General features: G+C 43.6%; 1 protein-coding gene across 2 annotated transcripts in view; it reads right to left on the bottom strand.

Moving 5' to 3' along the window:
- LHFP (lipoma HMGIC fusion partner) overlaps window positions 1-27,155 on the bottom strand; it is a 138,600-nt gene that overhangs the window by 11,187 nt on the left and 100,258 nt on the right. For both annotated transcript variants that reach the window (XM_021377209.1, XM_021377200.1), the window contains exon 3: window positions 3,875-3,973. In XM_021377209.1, coding sequence (XP_021232884.1) covers window positions 3,875-3,973 — 99 coding nt within the window. The remainder of the gene's footprint in view (window positions 1-3,874; window positions 3,974-27,155) is intronic.

Below are 27,155 nucleotides of genomic sequence, written 5' to 3'. Positions count from 1 at the left end.
TTGCTAGAGATGAGCAGACAGCAGGTCCTCATACAGGTGTGCCAGTCCATCTATTTACAGACGTTACTCCTCTCCTCATTAGCAAAACAGTTCATCTATTGAATGCAATTTAATCAACAAATGAGGCTGTCCTTGGCAGGGTATCTTCAATTGAAGAACGACTCCCCTTTGTAGAGATCAAACTGTACAAACACTTTTACTTGATCAAAAAAATTAGACCAATTAAATGCACATTTGTTTAAGTAAACCATTTGGACGTAGTTCACTTAAAAAAAATAAATACGCAGTGTTAAAGAGAGCAGCAAACTGCTGGGCATGTCACAATGTCAGCTTAGGATTTCTAGAAGAGAATACCCTAATCTACTTACAGGTAAATGAAAATCATGGTTATTTCTCCAGCAGCCTTTTAAAGCATTTCCGTGGAATAGACACAAAAATGTGTGTGTTTGATGGGTACAGAGGAAGGGGGTCCCCTCTTCACAATCTGGGCTATCCCACCACTATTTAGAAAGCCTATTAGTATAAAACCTTTTCAGAGTGCCTGAAGACACGGAGAAGCACTTCTTATCTAGCACACCCACTAAGGATTAGGCTTTTTATTGTTTTTTAGCATCGTTATTTATTTCTTCTATCTAGTTATGAGCACATAACAGAGCTTTTCTGTCTTGTTCTGTTAAGCCATTTTCATTTAATAGCTAATTTTGAAACATTTCTGGTTAGCATTACATTTTAGGTAGCACAATTCCCCTGCATCTCAAGTGAGTTCTTGCAGTCCCTTCTCTGCACCTTCCTCTTGTCCTTTTCATCCTCGTATGACCTAAACGCAGCTCCTGGTTTATTTTTTCTACTTCCAATATCAAGGTTCTTTCCATTTTGCAGGTCCCCAGAAAATCTTACTTGTTGCTGAACACCTACCTTTGCTGGCTCTATGGTCAAACCTGGTGAGCTTTAAGCCTCCTTTACTAACGCACATGTTCTCCATGGTTTATCCTGATCAGCATCCCTTTGAACATCCTCTACTTTTGACAGTAACCACATGCACTGAGGCTCCCGTTGCCATCCTTGCTAGCACACACAGCAGCAGGAGGAACAGGACAAGCATTCCCATTGCCACCACTTACCCCACCAGCAAACTAGCCTAGGTTTATAGCAGCTCAGCTTTCCTAGGGGCAGATTTTGAATGCAGTGTGTGTATGTGTGGTACTTGAGGCAACTCGTTTCACAGATTCAGGAATAGAAAGCATATCACTGCAGCTTAATCAAATTAAATATTCAAATGAAAGCAATAATTACTAAAATTTGTCTTGAGACTGGGTGAGATTAAGTCTTTGAAACATCATTTTTGTTCTGTGGGCTATAATGAGTAAACTAGTCTAATGATGCAGAAAAGACTAGAGGGTTTGGGTTATCACCAATGAAGATATATATATCAAATGAGATGAGCAGCATGGCCATTAAACAGCCCTTGGACAGTACCTCTGCCTTACAAATGACTTTGGTAACAGCATCAACCAGGCACTGACATTAACTTAAAAAAAATCCAAGACACACATTTAAATTCACTGCCAGTCTATATGGAAAAGAAATGCTTTAGTGGCAGAGCTGCCTGGTGAAAATTACTACATCAAGTTTCAGCTCTCATTATAATCTGTTAATTAATGTGTTAACACAAGATTCCTGAAGATCAGCAAGACCAGCACTGCCATCAAGTCTAGGCACGCAAAACACATGCCCTGCACAGGTCCAAAAAATACAGTAAGATTACACATCTTCACAGTTAATATAGTATGTCCCCTGCTCATGGTCCTCATGTGTACCAGGAGAAAAAGCTGAAATCCTTCATGTGGATTCCTTCACTGTCTTAAATGGAAAAATGGCTCAATTTATGAAAATAAATGAATGAGTCAAGAATCAGATGTTCAAGGTGGTCTTGAAGATTGCTCTGACTGTAAGCTTGACTGTATTTAAGGTCACAGTTTCATAGAATCATGGAATCATAAAGGTTGGAAAAGACCACTAAGATCATGTAGTCCAGCCATCATCCCATTTGCACAATGTCCCTCAGTGCCACATCAGTTTGAAGCTGCCTAAGTAGATTTTCCGAAAAATAACCAGGAACAGTAACACTTTCCTGCACTCTGAGGAGGGCAGTGACTGAAGCCTACGAAGGGGCAGGCTGTCAGGAGCTACAAGTAGGCATTGTAGGAGCAACCTTTCATGCTGGTTCATGCTTGGCATCAGTGTGCACCCATGAGAGGCCAAATGGGCTGGCCAATGACAAATCCAACTACTCCTTGCAACAGCTGCTATCTTTCTGGTCTTTCTACTGTATCCACTGAGAAACCCTTCCATGGATCTAGGAATTTCTGGGATATTATTTTTCTGCTAGTTAACTATATGTTTGTGTTCTCATAGCTATCACATTCATATTTTGCAAGTATTATGTGCAAAAAAATGATTGCAGGAACTTCTTATACTTCACTGAAAGAAAATTTAATATTAATAGCACAGAAGGATATTAAAGTTCAGAATAACAAGGTAAAGCTTCTAGGGCACATTACACATCCTCTGGGTGACACTGTTAGTGGCTGCTGGTAATATCATCAGTGGCAGTGGCAGAGGTAGGTGCCAATGTTGGTAAAGAGAATTTCTGGTCCCATACCAGTGAAAATGCACTTCAGTACACCACAGGAATGGTGTAAGAGAGGATGACCTGGAACATCTCTTCCAAGGCAACAGTGCTGATGATCTGATGCTTTTTTGTACAACTTTTTAACTTTAGGTCTCAACTAATTTGCAAATCATAGAATCATAGAATGGTTTGGGTTGCAAGGGACCTTGCAAGAACATCTGGCTCCGATGCCATTGCCACGGGCCAAGACACAATCCACTAGGTGGAAGAAACATCTCTGAGATAGGTTTTGTCCACTGTTCTTTGCACTGGGGTTACTGCCAGGCTTCTATGAGCCACACACACACAGCTATGGAAAGGGTTTCTAACAGCAGCCATAAGGCTTAGCTCACAGTGTCTGGAAATGGGGAGCTGTGTGAATGCCTTCCTGGAAGCTGGAGCTCAGTGTGCAGAGACCTGAGATGCTCAGTCTCTCCTGCTTCTGCAGGAAGACTGGAGATCCCCTTCCTTCTCAAGTAACACAGGACCAGAGAGAACTTGCAGAGCAGGAGAGGAGCAGCTGCATCCATCCTTCTAGCTTAACAAGGACCTGCATTCAAACATCAGATCCTGATCATCCACACTAGCTTTCTGCTGGGCCCCTGTTCTCTATCACCCCGACAATTTCTCTAGAGGTAGCTTGCTTCATAGTGTGTGGTTGTGAGCATTCAAAACATTTTTGGCTCTCATTCAGTGTCAGCATAGACATCACCAGGAAGACCAGTTGCTTGTTTGTGAAAAGGCAGTCACAGTGAACAAGTGTTGTTTACCATCTTCCCAAGGTTGTGTATAACCAAAACCATATTCCCAGGCTTTGATTAGAAGGCCATAAGCGTGCCAGACTTCAAAGACTGCTAACTGCTCTCATTGTAGATTAAACCAACCTGTGACATGATGTCCTTGCCTACCCTGCCAAGATCTCAAGGAGTGTTCACTCACATATTGCAAGACTACTACCTCTGATGCTTTAAATGTAAATATACGTACATTTCTTCATTATATTTTATAATGTTCTGCTGGAAAATATTTTCAGGAAACCAATCTGAAGTCCTCTGCCTTAGCACTGCATTGGAAACACACAGTATGAATACCCTACCACACAACTGGGTTGCTCCTCCAAACCTGCACTCGGATCTTCATTTGCTTTCATGGACAACAGATAGAAGAATATAACACAACTGAAACACTCTGATGGCAACTTACCCAATTCAAACTGGTTGGAAAGGTTGCCACAGGTTTGTCTGACTTCTTCACTGTCCCATCCAAGAGGATAGAGAGCACAACCAGAGCCAATCAACAAACCTACAGAGAGAAGAGAGAGAAGTTTACATAAGCAACTTCCATTAGCTTAAACACAGGCTAGAAGTCAAGTTGCCACTGAGGAATCTCAGATTTAAAAAAACAACAGTTTTTATCCTGAGAACAGTAGGAAATCATCTGGTCTTGTACTGCAGCATTCTGCTTTGTGGTTTTCCAGCTGCTCAGTGTGCTGGAAGTAGTTGGGGTGTCTCAGCACCAGATGCCAGCCTCAGCTTCTGGAGCTGCTATCAGAAAGCTTTTAAAATCCCCTTCAACTCCACAGAACTGCTACATGCACTGCTTGGAAACCTCAACATGGGGTTAAACAGAAGCTGTGTTAATCACGGCATTTACAAGCTGATTGCTTCTGATTAATTAAAACAACAATCAACCAGGGTCTATCATGGTTCCAGCAGGAGAAAGTAAACTGACAGTTGTGCTAATCCCTTGTCATTTTCTTTTGTTTTTCGCCCCTTCAAAAGACAAGGAAGAGTGAGTTCATGTCACCTGATCAATTCGCACCACAGGTACATGCTGCACATTTTCCTCATATCATTTCAGCAAAAACAACAGAGCTCTTGAGCCATTCTACCTGTAATCACGCTTGGCTTAACATTCACAGCATGCTTTGCTTTCTCCAGTCCTCACACTGTCCAAAACAGATGTGTTTGAGCTAAGCAAGCCTTTTCGCAAGATCTTTCTGGGAATCATCCAATGGGCCGTGATTATTTTGTAGAAGTGGCATTTTTATCAGATTGCATTCTCAGCTGTCATGACAGCAGCTGCCCAAAAGCAGGTGTAGCTGTCAAAGATCTTTCTGTTAATTTTTTTTTTTACAAGGACAGCCAAGAGAGAATATTTAGATGTGTGCTAAATCATTTAATTTTACCTCCTTTGTGTCAGATCTTCTTTATAAGACGGGAAACAAATCACTACACAAATAAGAGGCTGGGTGCACCTGGCAGTTTGAGGGATGAAAAGGCAGACAAGTCCCCAGAAAGTTGGCAGTGTGGGTTTTCAGCAGCGTCTTTTACCTGTTAGGTAGACGGGGACAGAGTTTCAACCCCTACTGCCATTGCTGGCAAGCTTTGGGCAAGCCCCACCACCTCTCTTTTCTTCTCCTGACAAAAAGAATTAAGACAACAGGCTTACTGGCAAGGCACCCCTGTTGGTACGCTCCTAGTGCAGCAAAGCCCTGGGTGTGGTGACAGAGGCCCTGTCAATATCACACCTGTTTGCCAAGAGTCCTGAAAATGATTCTGGCTCAGGGCCTGGGCTTAGATGTGCATTTCTACAGCCTCTATCCTCATGATACCTCCATTTTTCATATTGCTGACACTACTGTAAAATACAGAAATCACTTCATTATTTTCTTGACTTGCTTAAAGATTCAAAGAAGCTGTATCCTATCTTTCTCCAGATGTTTTGAGCTCTTAGCACCTTAGCTGTTAGCAAAGGAACAGCTGCCCCTCCAAGCACACCTGCCCCTGTTTAGGGCCCAATATTCACTCCTTAGATCTTCTTCTTGCTACTCTAGTCTACTTCTTTTACTTGTTGAGCAGACACTGCCTGCTCCTCTCTCCATCCCTACATGGCATTATAGAAAATAAATCATCGAGGCAGCCACTCTCAAGTGGAACATTCACTCAGCAGCTGTAAAGGCAAAAAAGCAATTAAGGCCACATGAATGCCAGACTTTTCAGGACTTCGCCTGACCTGGATCTGGTTGCTTCTAGTCTCCTCACTACCAGCTTCCACAGTATCACCTGATTATTTTCCCCAGGGCTGCAGAGCTGACAGAAGCTGGTACGATCCACGTAAATAAGAGTGCCTTCTCATTATGTTCTCTGGAAGAGTGTTTCTCACACAAGAGAACTTAGGCCTTTTAGGCTTCTTATAACAAATATAGACTCAAAACTGTTAAAGACAGCTTAAGATTCTTGCAAAAATACACAGCTGATTCTCATATGAATTTTTAGAGCAAGAAGGGCACTGGAAAATGGTTACTACAGCATGGCTGATGTGCTAGGAGTGGGCAGGACCTATGGGGCAAGAAGGAACTTCACTACTGATGATAGGAAAGGCTGGGGAAGAGAGAATGAGCACCCGGACATGAAAGACAGCTGACGGACAGTGGCAGCCCCATGCTGGCTGTGACACAGAATCATAGAATTACAGAATCATTAAGGCTGGAAAAGACCACTAAGATCATTATGTCCAACACCGACCCATCCCCACCATGCCCATTAACCATGTCCTTTAGTGCCACATCTATACAGTTCTTAAACACCTCCAGGGTCAGTAACATCCCATGGGCTGCCTGGTGCCAGCAGTAATATCCAGGCAGACCAGCTCAGAAAGCTTCACGACTGTGTGTGTACAATGATGCGGATCTGTCCCGTTGCTTTCAGTAGCATTCTGCAGGACTGCAACAAAGCTGGGGCCATCACAGTCTAAATGGGCAGCAAACCTGGGAACTGGCCTTTCAACTCCCTTATTTTATGGAATACAAGTGTGGAGTGTGCCAAAAGCTCATGACATTAATAAGACTTGGATAAAAGCCCTCCAGCCCCTTCCTCCCCTTCCAGACAATCCACTCATGTTTGTAAGCAACTAAATGTGCAGATCAGACCCTGGGAAAGCAAAAAGACTGCATGCTATTATCTCTAATAATCCATACACGTGCTCACAGCCAATTTGTTTAATCAGAGACCGTAGATTCTGTGGAACAGCTGCAACTTCCATTTAAATGTCTAAGTTAAATACAAGGGCCACAAACCCAGCGGAAATCATTAAGCTAATTTTGCTGCTTCAGTAGAGAGAGGTGACTGGTTTAGCTCCTGAGTCACACCCTGGCCTGCCCTATGTTAATGAATTTAGCCAGCTATGCTACCCAGGACACCACACCCATCTCTACAGCTGCTTAAAATGCTTAGGACGCCTAGAGCATTCCATAAGAAAGGGGAGGAAAAAAGCCACTGTGTTGTAATTACCATCATCTGTCATCTTTCATTATCCACTGCAGTTGATTAAAGAAAGACAAAGGGGAGGGAAATAAGCAGGTCCCTAAACAGCAGCTTCACCAAAGGGACTGCAGCTCAGAGGTGCCAGATGGATGGGCATGAGGCCGAGTGGCAGTGGAGGTGCTGGTGGCACTTGGCTGCTGTTTGGGATGCTGCACCATGTGCTCTCTCTCTCTCTCTTTTTTTCTTTTTTTTTTTTTTTTTTTTTTTTTTACATTCAGGAAGGAAAAGAGCTTCTTAACACTGCACAGAGCCTGAGGATCTGTGAAATACTGCTGTTGCAAGCGTGCAAGCATCATGACTTAAACACAGCCAATTTCAGCAATGCAAAGCTGGAATTAAGTGCTTGGCTCCAAGATTTAGCCCATTTTGGTTCTTCGTATTGTTCGTGAAAGGAGCTGGATATCTTCAAAAAGTGAGCTAAAACCAGCCTATATGCTAAATGAGGAGCTGTCCAGACTCTCACAATGCAGAACATTGGAGTTTTTAAAAACACTGAGTTAATGCTCTGCCCTATGGTCTCTGCTGTGACTTTACCTTTGGCTGTTAGAGCCCTCCTGGCTGACCTTAAGTGAGTGGAGTCCCCAGGTCCTACGAGCTGTGAAACTACAAACCAGGGGAGTGGATGCTTCAATAGTAAACTACCCAGAGTGATCCTCGTCCTTCCCAGACTGCCCCAACTGTCACTCTTGCTGCAGGAATAATGCATGATCATACTTTAGTAACACTTAGCATCTGAAAGACAATCTTGCTTGTCTGGAGGTGTGATTGAAAATAATTGCATGTGGCAATTATGCATATGGCTGATGCTGCTGAGCAGGGGGTGGCGGGAAAGGGACAGTAATTACATTAGTGGTTTGGCACAGATCAAGGCTTCATCTTTGAAGTGATAAAGACATGATTTGTGGCATGTAGCAATCAGCTTGTTCCAAGAGGTAAGATATCAACCACTATTAATAGCCTCAGGAACAGCAATTCTCAAACAATAAATACAGAAGGATTAATAAAACAGGAGACATTAACCAGATTTGTCTACATCATTGCACTCAGAAAGGCCAACAGTGATGGGGAAAAGCCAATGCACAAGAACTGAAGGTTGCAGATCCCTGTGGCTGGCAGTCCTCAGGCTGCTCCTACTGCTTCAGTGGGAGCCTTCACTCAAAGAGGTGATGTGCCTCCACAACTTTTGCAGGCATCACACCATAAATTAATTGTCTGTAACTCTCCTAGCAGTCCATAGCTTGCAATTCCTGCTTTACAGGCTCAGCTCTTTCCCTTGCTTCTTGCTTCTTGAAGCCACAGTATGGCTTGCCACAATTCTTGCTTGCCACATTTCTGTTTTTGTTTTTGCTGGCCCATTTGCTCACTGCATCCCCAAAAGTCTGTTAAATAAAGCTAAAACTTCCCTAGTGTCCTTCCTTCTCCCCTGCATGGAATTCAGATAAATCTGAAGGGAAAACCCATCAGTTTGATCAATACAAAGAGGCTGTTATGGCAGTAAATGGGGCACTTAGCTTCAGACTTAGCCTCCAAGTCCTGCAGCTAGAAAATGCGTTTTCAAATGGGAACAGAACCAATGATGATTTTCCCTGATTATGTCCTTTTTAAGAGCCTGCAGTGCTTTCTAGATGGGCACTGAAAGCTGTTTTCCTCTTTGTACATCCCAGTTACAGCAATCCTCTACCAGCCAGAGGGACTGCCTGCACCATGGCCAGCAGCTGAGCACTGAGCTCCTGGGACAACTCTCCCCCAGGAAGAAGCCCAGAAATACTGTGGAAACCCACAGAGGATTCACACCTACAAACATAAAAGCATGATCCATCCACAGCTGAGAGAAAATAAAACCAGAACCTTTTGTGCCTTCTGTGCAGCCCCTTTCAAGCAGGAAAATTCATCTTTAAAATATGTTTGTCCTTTCTTTCCTCCTCTCTTCTAATTTTTCCCCTTCTGTTTTTGGTCTTGACCAAAAAGGAACTTTTTATTTTCCTCGGCATCTCTAATGAGTGCTGCTCAGATCTGACAGATATTCAGGCCATCTGGAGAAGCTGACAGACAATAATTTGGAAGTCATCCCTTTCAAGACCATTTCAATGATGATTTTTCCTTTCACATTTTTTCTCTATTAGCTGCTCTGAACCTTCAAGGATGATAAAAAGTTTTCACATTCCCATCTGTCACTTGAAGGTACAGTAATATCTACAAGCAAAACAAAACCAATTTTTCAATGATGCACAGACTTTGGCTCTCTGGTTCTTGTGACTTAAAAACTCTCCTCACCATAATGGTTTTAAAGCATTTACCTGCTAGAAGAGTGAGCCCACAGCATAAGAGTAAAAGTGAGCTGGCACATGAAGACTATCTGCTGTTTTGAGATGCACCTCAGGCAACAAACAATAGAGTTTAAAATGAGTATGTTAAAAATCATGATTTGAAATACGTAGAAGAAACAGTTTCTGAGGTTCCTGCTCAGGGAAGTCTTCAGGAGCTGCAACCAAGCAACAACTGCAGAGGTTACAATTGCATACAATGTGAAGGAATTCAATGAGGGAGTCGCTTGTCTGGGTGTCCAGCCAGGCATCACAAGCACAGAGAGTGGTGGGGAAAGCAGTACACTGATGGAGATGGCATTTATGCTGCCCTGGACTTCCAGTCCTCTTCACAAGGGTCATGGGATGGGAATGGGCAAATCGATTTAGGTCTTCACGCAAGGTCAGGGTGTTTCTGACACAGGCTTAGCCACAACAGGATGCTAGAGAGACCCTGGATGCAAAACATCGTGAAAGATAAGTACAACTGCAAAACTCACAGAGAACAGAACACTAGGAAAGCATGCCAGCTTCTCACACACAGCTCAGCAAAGAGCTGTGATGCTAACTGGGAGTATCACCTAGCTGATCATTATTACAGAGGTGCTTCATGCTTGGAGGGGGAAATCCTCACCCAGAGATGCTCTGTTGCTACACACCAAGTAGCAGAGTAATGGCTCTGTCTGCTTTAGTTATCCTTGGGATTTTTTAAAACAGTGCTGAAGGCATCGGAAAATGGAGGTTGGAAACAGAAGAAACCTAAAAGAAACGTAGATGTGGGAAGAGTGGAGAAATCACAGAGTTGCTAATAAACAGAAGTGAATTAGTAAGAGTCATTTGTTAAAAGCACAAGTGGCAGGGCAGTAACAGCTGCTGCCATGAAAGGGAAAAATTCAGCCCCATATTCAAAGCCCTTCAAAATCAGTGCTGGTGCAGGGGGTTCTGGGAGGCTGCAGCTCCTACCACTTCAACCACTGAAAATCACCCCCTGAAGTACTTCTTGCAGCTAGATTTTATAAAGCAGCAGTAAATATATTCCACAGTCTGCATGGGTTGGCACTATGTAATAGAATACCCAAGAGTTTAATCCTACTTTATGTATACAGTAGGAGGAGTAATATGATTTTTGAGAACTAGTTGAATTACAGCATCTGCTGGATATTTCACTAAAAACTCCTTTATTAGTATTTATTATACAGCACTATTCACAAGCATGGAGCTTTAGAGAGATCTGAGAAAACAGTCAGCTGTTTGTGCAAGTTTAATCTTCTTGGTTATGGCTAAGTGAGGCTAAGACAGACCCCTGACAGATACTGGAGGCTGTCCAGAGGCCACACCAAGAGATAAGAGAATGAATATCCACTGAAGCAGGGGCTCCAGGCTGACGCCCTTACTATCAGATTGCACAGTCTCTCTCTTCACTCTCTCAGGCAATGAAGATGCAAGTATTTGGTACCACGTAGGGCATCCTTCAGACAGAAGCTCCACAGGTTCCAGGGGATGAGAAATCAAGGTTCAAATTGGGAAAAATAAAAACAAAAAAAAGCCTTGCACCATAGCTATTTATTCTTAACAATGAGTGTTAGATGTAGGCATTTAGATATGAGAGGTTCTAGCATCACCAGGTGTTCTGTGGGGAAGGTTATGGAGCAGATTGTCCTGAGGGAGATCACGCGGCATTTGCAGGACAAACAGGGGATCAGGCCCAGCCAGCATGGGTTTGTGAAGGGCAGGTCCTGCTTGACCAACCTGATCTCCTTCTATGATCGAGTGACCCGTCTGGTGGATGAGGGAAAGGCTGTTGATGTGGTCCCCCTAGACTTCAGCAAAGCCTTTGACACTGTCTCCCACAGTATTCTCCTGGAGAAACTGGCAGCCTGTGGCTTGGACAGGTACACTCTTTGCTGGTTAAGGAGCTGGCTGGAGGGCCGGGCACAGAGAGTGGTGGTGAATGGAGTTAAATCCAGCTGGCGACCGGTCACGAGTGGTGTTCCCCATTTGTCAGTGCTGGGGCCTGTCCTCTTCAATGTCTTTATTGATGACCTGGATGAGGGCATTGAGAGTACCCTCAGTAAGTTTGCAGACGACACCAAGCTGGTAGGAAGTGTAGATCTGCCTGGGGGTAGAGAGGCCCTACAGAGAGATCTGGACAGGCTGGATCTCTGGGCTGAAGCCAACGGAATGAGGTTCAACAAGACCAAGTGCCGGGTCCTGCACTTCGGCCGCAACAACCCCAGGCAATGCTACAGGCTTGGGGCAGAGTGGCTGGAAAGTTGTATGGAGGAAACGGACCTAGGGGTATTAGTCGACGCTCGGCTGAGCATGAGCCAGCAGTGTGCCCAGGTGGCCAAGAAGGCCAATGGCATCCTGGCTTGTATCAGAAATAGTGTTGCCAGTAGGAGTAGGGAAGTCATTCTCCCTCTGTACTCAGCCCTAGTGAGGCCCCACCTCGAGTACTGTGTCCAGTTTTGGGCCCCTCACTGCAAAAAAGACATTGAGGCCCTGGAGCGTGTTCAGAGGAGGGTGACGAAGCTGGTGAGGGGTCTGGAGCACAGGCCTTATGAGGAGCGGCTGAGGGAGCTGGGATTGTTCAGTCTGGAGAAGAGGAGGCTCAGGGGAGACCTCATCGCTCTCTATGACTACCTGAAGGGAGGTTGTAGTGAGCTGGGGGTCAGCCTCTTCTCTCTTGTAACTAGTGACAGGACGAGGGGGAATGGCTTCAAGTTGCGCCAGGGGAGATTTAGGCTGGACATTAGGAAATACTACTTTTCTGAAAGAGTGGTCAGATGCTGGAACAGGCTGCCCAGGGAGGTGGTTGAGTCACCGTCTCTGGAGATGTTCAAGAAACGTTTAGATATAGCGTTGGGAGACATGGTTTAGAGGGGTTGTTGGTGGTAGGTGGATGGTTGGACTAGGTGATCTTGTAGGTCTTTTCCAACCTAGCTAATTCTATGATTCTATGATTCTATGATTCTCCTTAGGGATTCATTTAATGTGTGCTAGTTACGCCCCCATAGATGAGGTAAGTAGGGAGATATCATGAACCCTCCAGTGTTTAGCCACAAGGCACAGCACTAAGCAGTTTGGATAAGTCCAGACTTAGCAGCTTATGTTTTCCAAAGAGGAAGTAAGAAAGTGGTTCTCATGCTCATGATCAAAGGTTGGTCCTGCTTTAGGCAGAAGGTTGAACTGTATGACCTCCTGATATCCCCTGCTACCTCCAAGACTTCTAGAAATCTGTTTTTCCATCTTTCAGGTGCTTCAGCTAAAGGCAGTCAGGCTCAAGTCATGCGTGTGTAGAACTCTACAAACATTTGATCAGGGAGCTAGTTTCACACATGGTTTATATTAAACCTGTAAAGACACCTCTGCACAAGCACATTAATTTAGGCCTTTGTTAGTAAGAGCAGAGGAAGGAGTCTAAGAAGCTATATTTTGCAGCTCAAAGAACACATACAAATTGGTCTATGTCCAGAACACATCCAAGTCTACCTAACTCTAAGACAGCAAAGATATTCACATGGGACTGAAAGACATGACACAGCACCACCTGGGAAAGCCTGGCCCCCCTGGACTGGCAGATGGAGGAAGGATGGCAGAGGGCATCTCAAATGAGGTCAGTCACCGAATTGTGCTCCACTGGTAATACCGACTCTTTGTGGGATTTGGCTGTCCAAACACAGTCACTTCTGTCAGTTAAAGCACTGTTCAGCATCTCACTTGGTCTCCAGCTGCATGTACAGAGAAGTGCAAGGCTCCCGTGAGTCCTCTGTCACACCTGCCAGCCCAAGCAGAGGTCTTCTGGACCCCAGGGTATCTCTAATAGCAGAAAGCATCTAGATGTAGCTTCTAATGAATTTCACCGTATTTATCTGTTGATCTTAATGTAAGCTTAGAAACCTACCTGAGGGGAAAATATCTGTACTGTAAACACCTTCAAAAACTGTATGAATACACAATTAAATCCTGCCTCAAGTTACCTATGCTTTATTTTGTACTTCATCTTCTATCTTTCTGCCCTCACTCTGCCCTGAACGTGCAAATACCTCAATTCCTGTCATAAACTCTTCCTTCCTTTATGGAAAGTGACCTGGAAGTTAGAGGAGAGGAGAAGATTAAAAGAAAGAATATCTTGCTCTCAAGTGTAAACCTCTATTCTGTATCTTAAAAGGAAGTTATCGCTATGGAAACAAGTTGTTGCTTCAGAATGGCCCTTACCTGTCTCAACTGCTACCACCAATCTACACTACTCAGGACTGCCTTTGGTGAGTCTCTGCGTCATTTCTCACAGAGTTTGTTACAAAGATACACAATGATTGACATCTCTTGTCCTGGAAAAGACGTGACTTGTTCCAGCTAAAGGCAGAGTGAACTGCAAAGTGGAACTGAAACGCTTGAAGAACTCCAGAGAGCACTCTGAAGTTTGACTGTCAGCTCATTTTGTTTGGCAAGCCATGATCACTGCTTGTATATTATGGGAATAAAAAAAAAAAAGCCTGATAGTTATCACATGCCATCAGACTTCTCGATGTGACAACCCATCTGTGTGCTCATGCCATCGTTTTGTGGCTCAGAATCAAAGACTTGACAGTTCAGAGTCTAGAGCAGCATATGGCATATGACACAGTGTATTTAAATAGAAATCACTCCATTAGAAACACAAGGATGCCTAATATAATTAATAAGAAGTACCTTAATAACTATCTTCTCAAGCTACAGAATACTCCATGTAGTCATAGTAGTTAAGGTATATTCCCTTTCATTAACGTTACTCCTGATAGCAACTGGTGTCCAGACAAAACCAGCCAGAAAGTTTGCACTAGGCTCTAAGGACTTCCCAGAACACAAACTGATTCCATGGAGGACCATAAGGAGAGAACTAAGGAAATGTGTTCTGTGTCCGTGAAGATGCCTAAGTGGACAAAATGGGTAAATAGGCAGGCACTGCCACACCTGTTCAACAGAAACTTGGTAGACTAAAATTGTTTATAAGCGCTAAGGAAAAGCCTTAAGGAAAAGCAGAAATTCAGCCCAACTCCCCTCATCACCACCACAGTGATGTTACCTATAGATTATGCTGGTATTTGGAAATAAAGACATGGGTTAAATCCCACAGAATGGGTTTTTGTTTCTGTTAGGCCAATAATCTGTATAAAATAATAGTTTGTAGATGCTGGATAAAGCAACAAATCTACCCAGCTAATTCCTTCACTTTGGTGGCAGGTCCCCCAAATGAGATGGAACTGATGCAAAGCATATATCCAGTTGCGGAATACTACATACCAGGCCTCCTCTTTATCAATCTTGAGGACTCCTATTGTTTATCTTTGAGGATATTTTACTTCAGTTGAGCTGTTCACAAACCATGGATTACTGGAAGATCCACTAAGATGCTACTGCGCATCTTAGTAAAATCTCTGCCATGGTCAAGACCTCAAAAATAGCATTTTCAAGTGCATTGACTGCAGATCCCCTGGCAAACCATGCTGTACTTTCAAGCAAGTTTGTACAAGCAATGAAACAATCTGTATCTAGTAAAAATAATCACATGGTTCCGCACTGCTACTGGACAGTCTGCAAGGCCTCTTGAATCAAAGGAGTTTGGAAACCCCTTCTGCAGAAAAGAAATTTAGAAAGATAAACTACTATAATGCTGTAAAAGTCAGTGGTAGGCACCAAACACAGCTGAGAATCATCTTTCCCTTTATACTATTCTCACTGGTGATTCACAGGCTTAATCCTCCCTCTACTCTTTAAAAACATACACGCCAGCTTAGTTGGTACACAGGTCCATAGCCATCAAACACTTATTTCTGCAGCTTAGAGCTCTCAAGTGGATATGTCATAGACAGCTGAAGTGTTATGAAATACTTGGGAACTGGTGAAGGAGGGGACAGTTTAATTTATTGCTTGCTACAGTAGCTGCAACACTTTTTAGCAGCTTTTTTAAATACCTTGCTACTTTCAGAGCATAGAATCAGAATGGTTTGGGTTGGAAGAGACCTTTAAGATCACCTAGTTCCAATCCCCCTACTACAGACAGGGACACCTCCCTCTAGACCAGGTTGCTCAAAGCCCCATCCAGTCTGGCGTTGAACACCTCCAGGGTGGGAGCACCACAACTTCACCAGGCAATCTGCTCCAGTGTCTCACCACCCACACAGTAAAGAATTTATTCCTGATATCTAATCTAAATCTACCCTCTTCCAGTATAAAATCATTTACCCTTGTCCTGTCACTACGTGCCCTTACAAAAAGTCCTTCCCCAGCTTTCCTGTAGGCCCTCTTCAGGTACTGGAAGGCCACTATAAGGTTCCCCCAGAGCCTTCTCTAAGCTGAAGAGCCCCAGCTCTCTCAGCCTGTCCTTGTAGGGGAGGTGCTCCAGCCCTCTGATCATCTTCGTGGCCCTCCTCTGGGCCTGCTCCAACAGCTTCATGTCCTTATTGTGTTGGGGTCCCCAGAACTGGAATCAGTACTCCAGGTGCGGTCTCACGAGAGCAGAGTAGAGGGGCAGAATCACCTCCCTCGACCTGCTGGTCACACTTCTCTTGATGCAACCCAGGATATGGCTGGCCTTCTGGGCTGCAAGTGCACACTGCTGGCTCATGTTGAGTCTTTCATCAACCGATACCCCCAAATCCTTCTCCTCAGGACTGCTCTCAAGCCATTATCCACCCAACCCGTATCTGTGCTTGGAATTGTCCTGACCAAGGTGGAAGACCTTGCACTTGGCCTTGTTGAACTTCATGAGGTTGGCATAGGCCCACCTCTCAAGCCTGTCCAGGTCCCTCTGGATGGCATCCCTTCCCTCTAGCGTGTCAACTGCACCACTCAGTTTGGTGTCGTCTGCAAACTTGCTGAGGGTGCACTCGTTCCCACTGTCCATGTCACCTACAAGGATGTTAAACAGCACTGGTACCAGAACCAAACACTGAGGAACGCCACTCATGTCTCATGTCTCAACTTGAACATTGCACCATTGACTGCAACTCTGAGTGTGACTATCCAGGAAATTCCTTATTCGGCGAGTGGTCCATCCATCAAATCCATTTTTCTCCAATTTGGCAACCAGGATGTCATGTGGGACAGTGTCAAACATTTTGCACAATTCCAGGTACACTAGCATGCAGTTAAGATCATGAATTGATGTGTGTATGAACATAAGTGTACTCAGTGCAATTTGCCTTTGTGCTGAAATTATAGTGTAAAATTAAAATAAACTGTCCAGGCTAAACAATATCAGACTTTGAGTGAAATTATTCGTATGGCTTCCCCAGTTAAGCTAAAAACAACTATAGCCCCATCCTCAGCTACTTTGTTTTCAGCAGGAGAAATGCCAAAGTTCTTTTTTTGTGTGGCACTCTAAATGCCTGTTTCCATACTATCACGTTGTTTGTTTTCCATGATCTTTACATGCTCTAAAGTTTGCTTCATATGATTTCCCAATAAGTGGATGTGTATTTATATGTGTGTGTATATATATATAATATATATTCAACAAGTGAAAAATATAGAAATTCCTATGCTTTCTTTCCAAAGGCATTCAAGCTCAATAACTGACCCAATTTCCTGAGGAAAAAGTACTCTATCAAGTCAATTTCTCTCAAAGAGTTCCCATTTTTCAGTTTGCTACTAAGTGTGATAAATCATAATTTTGGAGAGGAGCTGTAGTTTTTTGCAAATGTATTGCACATCTGCAGCTCAGAAACACTTGGCACTGCCACTTATCGTCTTCAGAGTGAATCCATATGGACAACCTTATCAGAATCCCAAGCATACTTAAATCTTTCTACTCTAACTGGGTTTGCTTCTCCCACGATGAGCTCAACTGCTGACCTCTTGAAATCCTCTTCTCCCCTTCACACCTGTGAGTTATCCCAAGACAGCAGAGTAGTGTTGGTGCACCCTCCAGCTCATCACATTGAGAGTCTTTTGCTTTCTTTCTCCTGTATCATTTAGGAAATTCTTTCATGCACAGAGCATACTTAAACACAAAAAACTTGGAAATTTGGGCTGGAAGCATCCCACGAAGAAGCTGTCTTATCCATCCTTTTGCTTCCAGTCAGGATAAACTCAGTTTGTACCTCCCAAAATATATGTCTGTTTAACCACTTCTTAAAGCCTCTCACAATGGAGATCCAATCCTCCTCTAAGAAAACCTGTTCTTATGTTTCTGTGTCTTTAAAAGAAGCTTTTTTTGTGTGTGTTGTCTAACCTAAATCTTCCTCGTGGCAATTTAAGTTCAATCCTCAAACCACAGACTTAGCTAAGCCTCTACCAGGGCTCAAGGAGTAGTTTATTTTCTTCCTCCTTGAAGCATCATTGAATATATGTGAAGACTTTTGTTGCCTGAGACAATCTCCCCTTGTCTTCTCTCCACAAGTTTTTCCTTCTGGAATTGGCCATTTTATATAGCCTTCTCTATCCAGAGAGCTATTTATGTGGCTGCTGACTAAATTGATTTTCCTGAATTTTTCCTTCAAAAAATTAAAAGCAATGCCAGAATACAACCAGATCAACCAAATAATGAATCAGACTTATTGCACTCAGCAAAGAAAAGTGAAAAAGAGAGCTAAATCAAACTAAATGAAGACCTTGAAGGTGATGATAGCACTAACTAGCAGAACCTTAAAATGAGCTGTGTGGCTCTTAGAGCTCATTACTATTCTTTCTTCCTACAAACTTTTCAGAAATGATGCTTATGATTAGCAAAAGACTCTTCAAGTACATCTTTGCTATAAAGCCTGTCCTTGATAAAAGTCTATCAGTGCTGGGATGCCATCCCCAGCACTTAATATTTCTGCTCCAATTTACAAGATCATTGGCTTAATGGATTAATACTTGGGGACTGGAACATGCAATTGCTAGATATAAGTATGCATTTTTATTCGGACTTAGGAGTGCTAAGTAGCAATAGTAACATTAGTTGGACCTCCTACAGGGATTGAGGAAGAATGTAAGCAAAACAGATATAAAGGGAAAATGACCAATCTATGAGATGAATGTTAGATGGCTGCAGAAGCAATGAATTATGGCACCTAGACTATCGACAGAACCTTTAAGGAGGAAGTGTCTTTTTTCCTCATGTAGTAACTGTTACCTCCAGTCCTTGTTCAAAACTGGCTAAGCCTGTGGTACACTTAGCTCCTTGTTGGCCATTCATATTCCAGATCTGAAATAGCTGACCTTGTAAACAGTGGTGTGTTTACTTTGATGCAAATAAAACCACCTGCAAATGTTTCAAAGCCAAAGCTATTTGACAGAGTTGTGCATTCAGCAAGTAGCCCAGAAATTGAGCTTGCACTATCTTTCTGGTGTGCAGGCTGTCCTGGTTGAGTTACAGAAGCTCAGCTGCAGTCTCTCCCTTGCTTGTGGTTCCTGCACTTGGCTCATGCTTTCCGTGCTTTTCATGCAACAGGAGCCTGCTGGAAAATGCTGCTAAGAATCTCATCCTTAGAGCCTTCCTTGACCCATTCAACACGTGTCAAATATTTACATGCTACTTGTTCTAGTGTCCTAGAGCACTGGACAGCTACGATAATGCTAAGTGCAAAATGGCACAATCAAACTGAATCCTCTTCATGAAAAAAGTTTTACCCACGAATTTAGCCATGAATTCCAAAATGTGAGTTCACCGTATGGCTAGGACAAGGGCTGGATTAGCTATGGCTCCATAAGGGCTATGGGGTATATTTTTAGACATCTCAAAGTACTGCTGTCCAGCACACAAAAATGCACGTGACCCTCCAGTCCCAGCTTTATAACCTTATTCATTCATGTAGATCTAGTGGGGGAAAACCAGCCCCCATGAAATCCGTGTGAGTTTTGCCACTGAGTTCAGTGGAGCCAAAGTTTTACCCACAGTCTTTAGCTGTGTATATCTACAGGTGGAAAATGTTGGAAATTGTTCAAAACCAAGTATATTGTATCTCTGTCCTTACTTGGCTTTCTGCTTAAAACTGAAGTAATACCAAGTAACTGCTTTAAAAGGAGTGATATTCCCTCCCTCTAGGATCTGACAAGACTTTTCCTTGTCTAACTTATGTACTCCAGGGGCAACTCTGCTGTAGCACAAATTATCTCCAGAAGGATCAGAAGAGCCCTAACTAAGTCAGAAACATGGAGATCACTTTCATCATGGCTTTTCTGAAATGTAAATGTTCATTTTAAAATGAGACCATCACAGCTTCTAGGTCCGGCTGTTCATCCTTTTTTTTTTTTTGTATTTCACTGCCACTGAATCCTTGTTCTGAATTAGCAGAACAATAATTAGATTCAGGAAAGGGGGGGGTCAGGCATTCATATTCCCCTGAGAAGAGAAGATAAAAGTTTCATTTCTGAAAGCTGATGTGCCAACAGCGGATAGTGGGGAATTGGGATCCCTGTTTAACTGCATGGGAGACTTTAGTAAAGTTTATTAATGAAACAATTTAGATAAACCCCATTTACACATTATTTGTACAAGTATCTTGGCAACTGCTTCTTTGGCATCTTGAACACATCAGGAATTTTAAAGAGGACTGAAATGTTGCCTCAAACTGTAAAAGCTTTGACAGAAGTGGGTCTGGTAATGAGTTTTTCCTCTTTTTCTGCTTCTCCTTTTTCTTCCTCCAACTAAAAACAATTTTCTAATATCCTTGGCATAACTACTTTAATGAAGCATAATTTATTTGATCCTTACACAGCCCCCTTAGGATTACTTCTTGCAGATAGCCAATTATAAACTCTTACATACTTTATAGCCCTCATTATGTGTGACAGAGGCACACTAATAAATAATGCAAAACCCTTTTCATACCCCGACTACCTTGTGAGAAAACAGGGGGCTGATGTGGAGCAAAAAAGCACATTGTAATGCATTCTTATTTCCAAATGGACTGAAAAACTTTCCAGCTTCAGCTTGCTTCGTCAGGACACTTTCTTTTCCCAGACTGGACTCCTGTGGCTTGATTCATTACGAGATAAAAATCAAGTTTATATAGAAAGGTACCATGACACACAAACTGTCACTGCTCAAGCACTTCCTCGTGACATCTTGTCAGCGGCAGAAAAGAAAGGAGGCCTGGAAGCAGAATGACCAGGTTGAATACAAATGAATGGATATTCACTTGCAGGCTTTTCATGGTAATGAAGCAGAAAAGGCTGAAGCCCAAAAAGCACTTTTCGTCCTGCCTGCTCTGCCGGGCTCGTGCAGCTTCCCGACCACCAGTGCATGACTGAAGGCTAGGAGGAAAGCAAAGCTCTGACTGCCCCTCAGCTGGGAGGACTCAAAGAGCCAAGTAAATAATTCAGGAAAAGTGGAATTGAACATATATTTGCCATGTTCTGGGGGACTGTTTAGAAAAAGGATTTTATTGTTGCCGCTCACTGACATGATGCTAAGTTCTGAAGCAAAAAAAGGTTGAAACTGTAATGGTTGAGAAATATTGTCATGGTCATTGCAGAGAGCTGGTGAGCCAGGAAGGCTGTGGCCTGCTTCTGGCCCCAGCACGGGTTCCATCCCTATGCAATGATTATGTTACTCACACTGTCACTGGAAGCCTTCTTTTCCTCATATGAGGAAGAGGAGGTAGTAGTTCCAAAAGGCACAGGGACTTCTTGCCTTAAATAATAACTGTGTCATACTTGGAGACATTGAAGAAGGAGGCAAAGTATACAAAGCCTGAAGTGTTGCAGCCTGGGACAAAAGTAAAACAAGCAATTGGATGAACTGTGATTCTATTAGAAGACTTAGTGCGGACCTAAACTCATTTCAACTTTCTATCCTTCTCTTTAACAGTGAAAGAGAACACTTAAAAAGAAAATCAAACTAACAAGCAACTAAAGAAGCCTAACATTTCCAAGGCCAGAGCTCACCCCAGCCCTTGCTCCAGGAGCAGGCACACCACAGGCTGCAGGTGGTGTGCTGGGCCCTCAGCATGCAGCTGTTGGCACTAGGATGAAAGGTTATTCCCCACGACATAATCTCCACCTGGTGTCTGTGACCACAGCTCATTGCACAGTCTGAGGTTCTCACAGACATCTGGGCCTATAGTATCTTTCCGTATCTCCACACAGCTTAACATAGATGTGGAATGAGTGCACAGAAAGAAGAAAGCAGAAGGAAAAGAGGTAGAGTAATACAAATGCCTTAGGTGTGGTGAAGTTAAAGCCCTGCCACTGAGTCCTGCTAGATTACACAATTAACTCAGCAGTCCTTCATAGGTGGCCGCAGGGATGGCAATGAACAAAAGAAACAAAGACATTCGACTTTGTGTGCAGCTACAAAGAAGTGTCTGCCATATTAACTACAAGGTTTGACTTGTACACTGAAGCACTCACCTTCAATTAGCCATTTAACCCAGCAGATCAAGCTGTGATCTGAAGAGGCTGAGATATGGGGAAGTGTTCCTCTTGCAGTAGCAACAGGGGCTGGCTACTGCCATGGATGCAATAAGCAGGTACAAAGGGGGGCTTTATAAGAAAAAGAGGGACAGACTGTTTAGTAGGGTCTGTTCTGATAGGACAAGGGGAAATTATTTCAAACTAAAAGAGGAGAGAGTTAGATTGGATATATGGAAGAAGGTTTTTTTACGATAAGTGTGGTAAGACATTGGAATAGTTTGCCCAGAGAGGTGGTTGGAAGCCCCGTCCCTGGAGACACTCAAGGTCAGGCTGGTTGGGGCTCTGAGCACCTGATCTATATGAAGGTGTCCCTGTTCATTGCAGGGGACCTTTAAGAGTCCCTTTCAAGTCAAACGATTCTACAATTCTATGATAGTCCAGCAGGCTGACAATTCCTGCAATGAACAAAAACCATAATATCTTTTTTGTACTCTCTTCCCCCCTAGACTAATTTAGAGCAACATGTGCCAGGAAAACGATGCAAAACTGTCAGCTAAAGATCTGATCATCTACGTCAGGGTTTATGAGTGCACCTTTCGTTTGCTTTTAACTTAGTAAAGTAAGCATAAATTAAGCATGAGATGCTTTATGGAGTTTGCAGGCAACAACAACAGAACAAACACCTGCTATTTTTGGTTAAAAATCCCTGGGAAAAAACTGTTATGTGAAAACTGATCAAGGCAAGGTTTTGGTGTCTACAGTCTGGGTCTGAATCTGCTCCCATTAAAAACACAACAACAGTGTCAGGGTAAGGTCAGCAGCAGGAAGCCAAATAAGGCCAGCTTCCCACCTGGCTGTCACTGAGGGGTGGCTTGAAAGGCCTCCTTCTCCCCACCTGCAACCCTCTATTCACAGCTGTGCCATCATCACCTCTTCCTCAACTGCTCCAGCAGGATAATGCCACAAGCATTTAAGTAGCTGCTTGGGCACTGACACAGTAGAAAACCAATATTTTTTATTTCCCTAGAGTGAGGGAAAGAACAGAGTCAGGAATGAGAGGCTGGCAAGAGATAAATAATTAAAAAAGCTTAAACTAGGAAAAAAAAGTAACAGAGATTTCTGTGTTCAGGTCTCTGATCATAACAGATCCAGAAAATCTGCAGAAATTGGAGATAGGAAAGAACAAATTGCACCCAGTCCAACTCCTCAGGAGGGCGGATTCATTCCTTGGGTCATATGTGGTGCTTGTTGCCTGAAGCACATTGCTCTCATCTGTACTGGACACCACGGTGTGGCCAGTCCAATTTCAATTGTCCCTGAGCAATAGAGGTTTATGGCCTTCCTTGGGCAACTATTCCACAGCCAAATGGATCGCTCTGGTCTGACTTCAGGGGAGCAGTTAAATGGAGACTTATATCTACCTCTCACCAGGAAAATATATTTTGGAAGTTAAGTGTCTGCACTTAAGAGCTCTCCTAGAACAATTTTCTCTTCTGAATGCAGTTCCCTGTCAAGAGGTGTTTCATCCCTCGCCGCCTATCTTTTCTGAATGCCTTTCATTGTAAATCAAAGGGTCAGTCTGTGAATCCCCCTCTCATTTAGTGTGTATCACAGAAAGTTCATTGAACTGCACGGCATCCAGAGCAGAGAAAACTCAGGCACTGCTCTCTGGGATCCCACAGCACTTCTATATTTAATGGGTGCGCACTGACCGCAGCACTCCCAGAGCTAGCTCCAGGCTTCACGTCATCTGAAAATGTCACTTCCTTCTGCTACATAATAATCTGTTGTCCTACCACATTAACCTTTCATTCCCATTGCAGGCCCTGCAGTGAAGCAGAATCTAAGCTTGGTATCTGTCATCAGCTTCACCAAATACCGTGTTGTGAGGGCCAGCAGCACAGGACAAACACCGATGGCATCCACAGGCACCACAGTCCACTCTGTTGTGCGGAGCACAACAACTCACCCTGCCTTCAGGGAGTATTCAGTGTCACTTGTCACAGCTATGTAGAGAGCTGAGCAATGGGGCATCCAGCGGGGCAGCTCCTCCCCAAAGCAGTCAGCTCTTTCGATGGTTAATGGGAAAAAAAAATAGGACTTGGGTGAGTTTCATGTCAAAGCTGAGCAGACTGAATGGTGTGCTGATGCTGAAAGGAGTAGCTGGCTTCTCTTTATATTACCAGCTGCTACATCATCTTGCCCCTTCCTTTGGGCCGTTTCAGGCTAATATGAGCTAGATCAGGAAACCACACTGGCAAAAAGAACCAAACTCATTTTTACATGCTTATTCTGCAAGCTTTAACTTTCCAAAGCAACTTACTGATAGGCAGGAGGAGTGCTGTGCCAAGGGCAAAGGGCCACCACCTCCAAGGCAGTCAGTGGGTCCCCTTGGGAAAATTAAAACCATAGTCTAAATCACCTTGTTTTGAGGCCCCTTTGCAGCCAAAATGACCCCACGAGGTCAGGAGTCCAGTCTCGATATACTGTGGGAATGGGGGCATCCAAGCAGCAGTCAGGCACGCATTGAGCCCCAAAGGGGTGAGCAGAGCATGGGGACCCACAGTGCTGTGGAGCAGCGTGGTACCTGGGGCTGAGGAAAAGGCTTTGGAGACAACAGCACAGAAATGAGGCAAAGAGGGAACTGAAGGCTGCAAATCTGACATTGAGGGATAGTCAGAGACATATAAAATAGGAGCAGGATGGAAGCTGAAAGCTAAAGGAGCACCAACTTTTAAAAAGGTGGGAATAGTGTCTGTATTAAAGGCAGTTTAAAGGCCAAGGAGGAAAAGATTGTGATAAGAGCCATAAACTTAGATTACTTGCATCAATAAGGGAGGATAAACTGTTGTGCAATATGAAGGGGCCCTCCAGTCAAAAGGCAATTGGTATTAGAAAGAGGTTTCTTAAAAGATAATCCCTTCTCAGTTTTCTGATATACAGCCTTGATACTGTACTGCTCACATTCGTTTGTTATAACGATCTGCCTAACTGCCTAATAAGTATCATTCCGTCTGTCATCAGAAAAGGAGTTCATGGCTGCAATAAAAAGCTTGGATGCAATTCAGCAATCCAAAACACCGCGGTTCTAATTTATTCATTAATTTAGTTTTCGGTGGTGCGATGACACTGGCCACAATAGTATTACATGAGGCTGGTTTAAGTATCCAGGAGAGCTCAGGGAGTGGAAAATTCAATTCCCATTGCCATGGTGAGAAATGTATACCATTGAAGAGAGCTTAATGCCCAGGGCAAGAAGGGTGGTCTCCCTGCAATATTCCTTTTGAACACAGGCACTGTACTCACACAGAGCATTATCACAACTCAGAACTTATTACTCCAGCTGGGGCTGAAAGTGCCTCCAAATCTCGTCTGGGTGGAAGCTCCTTCCAGCTAGCGGCTGTACTGAAAATATGCTGCTGGCAATCACCAAATAGATTCACCATATCATCTGTTACAAAAAGTCCTCTGCAAAGCTGTACAAAGGCAATGTTTCCTATTTCTTTATGAACAAGATGAGCACAATGAGCCTTCTGAGGGCCTCTCTGTCATTACCATGTTACTCAGTGGACAATAATTCAGCTGTTTTGGGATACTTCCAAAGGCAGAATGGTGTAGGGACACCAACAGCTTTCTTTATTGACTCTGCACCATACAGTGAAGCTGAGTGGGCAGTCTGCAGTGTAATGTCCCTCCTACCCCAGGAGTGCAGCTTGTCTTTCCTCTGCAGAGCCATGGCAAAAGGAGTCACTGACACCCACCAGTAAGGAGTGCCTCAAAGCGGAGGTGCATGAAGCACCATACAACACCAGCACTCATATGCCCAGAGACTGCTGTGCCATGAACTGGGAGGAGCTGCTTTGTATTCAGCTTTACACAATTCTGGTAGACCTACGAACAATAGTCAATTTGTTAACAATGTTGTTAACAAAATTATAAAAAAGCAGCACTGGCTTCCATGTCCAATCATATTTAAGCCTTCCCTGGAGAGTCTGCCTGTCTCGTTCTGCTTTTCTCTATCAGTCAAAATGCCTCCCAAGTGCAGAAAGTGTCTGTTGCAAACGAATGATGAGGATGAGTGTCAGTAAAGTTCTCATGTCAGTAGTGTCCGTGAATAGCAAGGACACTTGCTGAAGTGTCTGAATGAAAAGCAATTGTTTTCTGAAGGGTTCTCCAAGCTGCAATGCCCTTCATTTACATCCTGCCTTTGCTAGGAAGCCCTTCTGCTTTGGTGAATACTACACAATTATTTTTTTCCTCCAGCTCATGAAATCAGGGACACCCCTTTGCCTGTTTTCACTGCCCAGAGCAAATCCCCCGGCCAGACCTCCTTCCTCAGAGCAGAGCCATAACACAGATGTTCTTTAATGGGAGTGAGAAGAAAGAAAAGTAGCATGATATTTTACTAAATCACCAGGTTAAGTCAGAAAGTAGGACTGAGGTGTCTGCAGGAACAACCTGCCGCATACCAATGAGAGAGACAATCAAAGAAGGTCAAGGTAAGTGCATGTGTGGCAGGTGAAGTGTTTGCCCTGAGCTTGCTGCATCTCAGCCGATACAGGGCTACTAGTCCAGCCCTGCATGTTTAAGGGTCAACACGATGCCTAGATTTCATGGATATTTCCAGTGAGTCCATTCAGCAGTCTATGAAGTCATTAGGGAAGGGCTAACAGAGGGTGGTGATGCGCTGGAACAGGTTGCCCAAGGAGGTTGTGGATGCCCCATCCCTGGAGGCATTCAAGGCCAGACTGGACGTGGCTCTGGGCAGCCTGGTCTAGTGGTTGGCGACCCTGCACACAGCAGGGGGGTTGAAACTAGGCGATCATTATGGTCCTTTTCAACTCAGGCCATTCTATGATTCTATGATTCTATGATTCTAACGTTCCCTTGTTCCAGCTGTGGGAATACCTGCTCAGTTTTCACTGAAGCTCATCAGCTATTAAAGGGGAGAGGAGAACTGAAGGATCCCTTCAACAGCATTTTCAGATGATATTTTTTGGCAGAAATGTCCAGAAACAGGCATGCTCAGTTCTTACACTGAGCACTGGGCACAAGTGTCTGCTACTTAAGAGCAACGAAGAAGAAATGAAATGCTTAGGAGTTTTACTTAGTGGAGAGTTGTGAAAGACCCCTTTTTCCCACAGTAGAAGAAAAAGAAAATCATCACAAGATATCTTGCCTTTGCTGCCGTTTTTCTTAAAAAGACCAATATTTTGGGGTCCCAGGCAACCTCATTTAGTGGAAAGTGTGCCTGTCCACAGCAGGGAGTTGGGAACAAGATGATCTTTAAGGTCCACTCCAATTCAAGCCATTCTGTGATCCTACGATTTTCCTAAGTTTCAGTATGGGAAGTTCTTATCTGACATATTTCAGGTAAGCTTGTGCAACTGATTATGTACAGATGGAAGAAGCTGGAGATGAAGAGTAGAAAAAATAAGACATTAATTGACAGCAAATCCTATTTCAGTTCTCAAGAAGAATATTGCTTTATCCGGGGAACAAACAAAATGCTTATGTCAAAAAAAAAAAAAC

Source organism: Numida meleagris, chromosome 1, assembly GCF_002078875.1.
Source record: "Numida meleagris isolate 19003 breed g44 Domestic line chromosome 1, NumMel1.0, whole genome shotgun sequence".
NCBI lineage: Eukaryota > Metazoa > Chordata > Aves > Galliformes > Numididae > Numida > Numida meleagris.
This window is presented reverse-complemented; position numbering and strand designations above follow the sequence as displayed.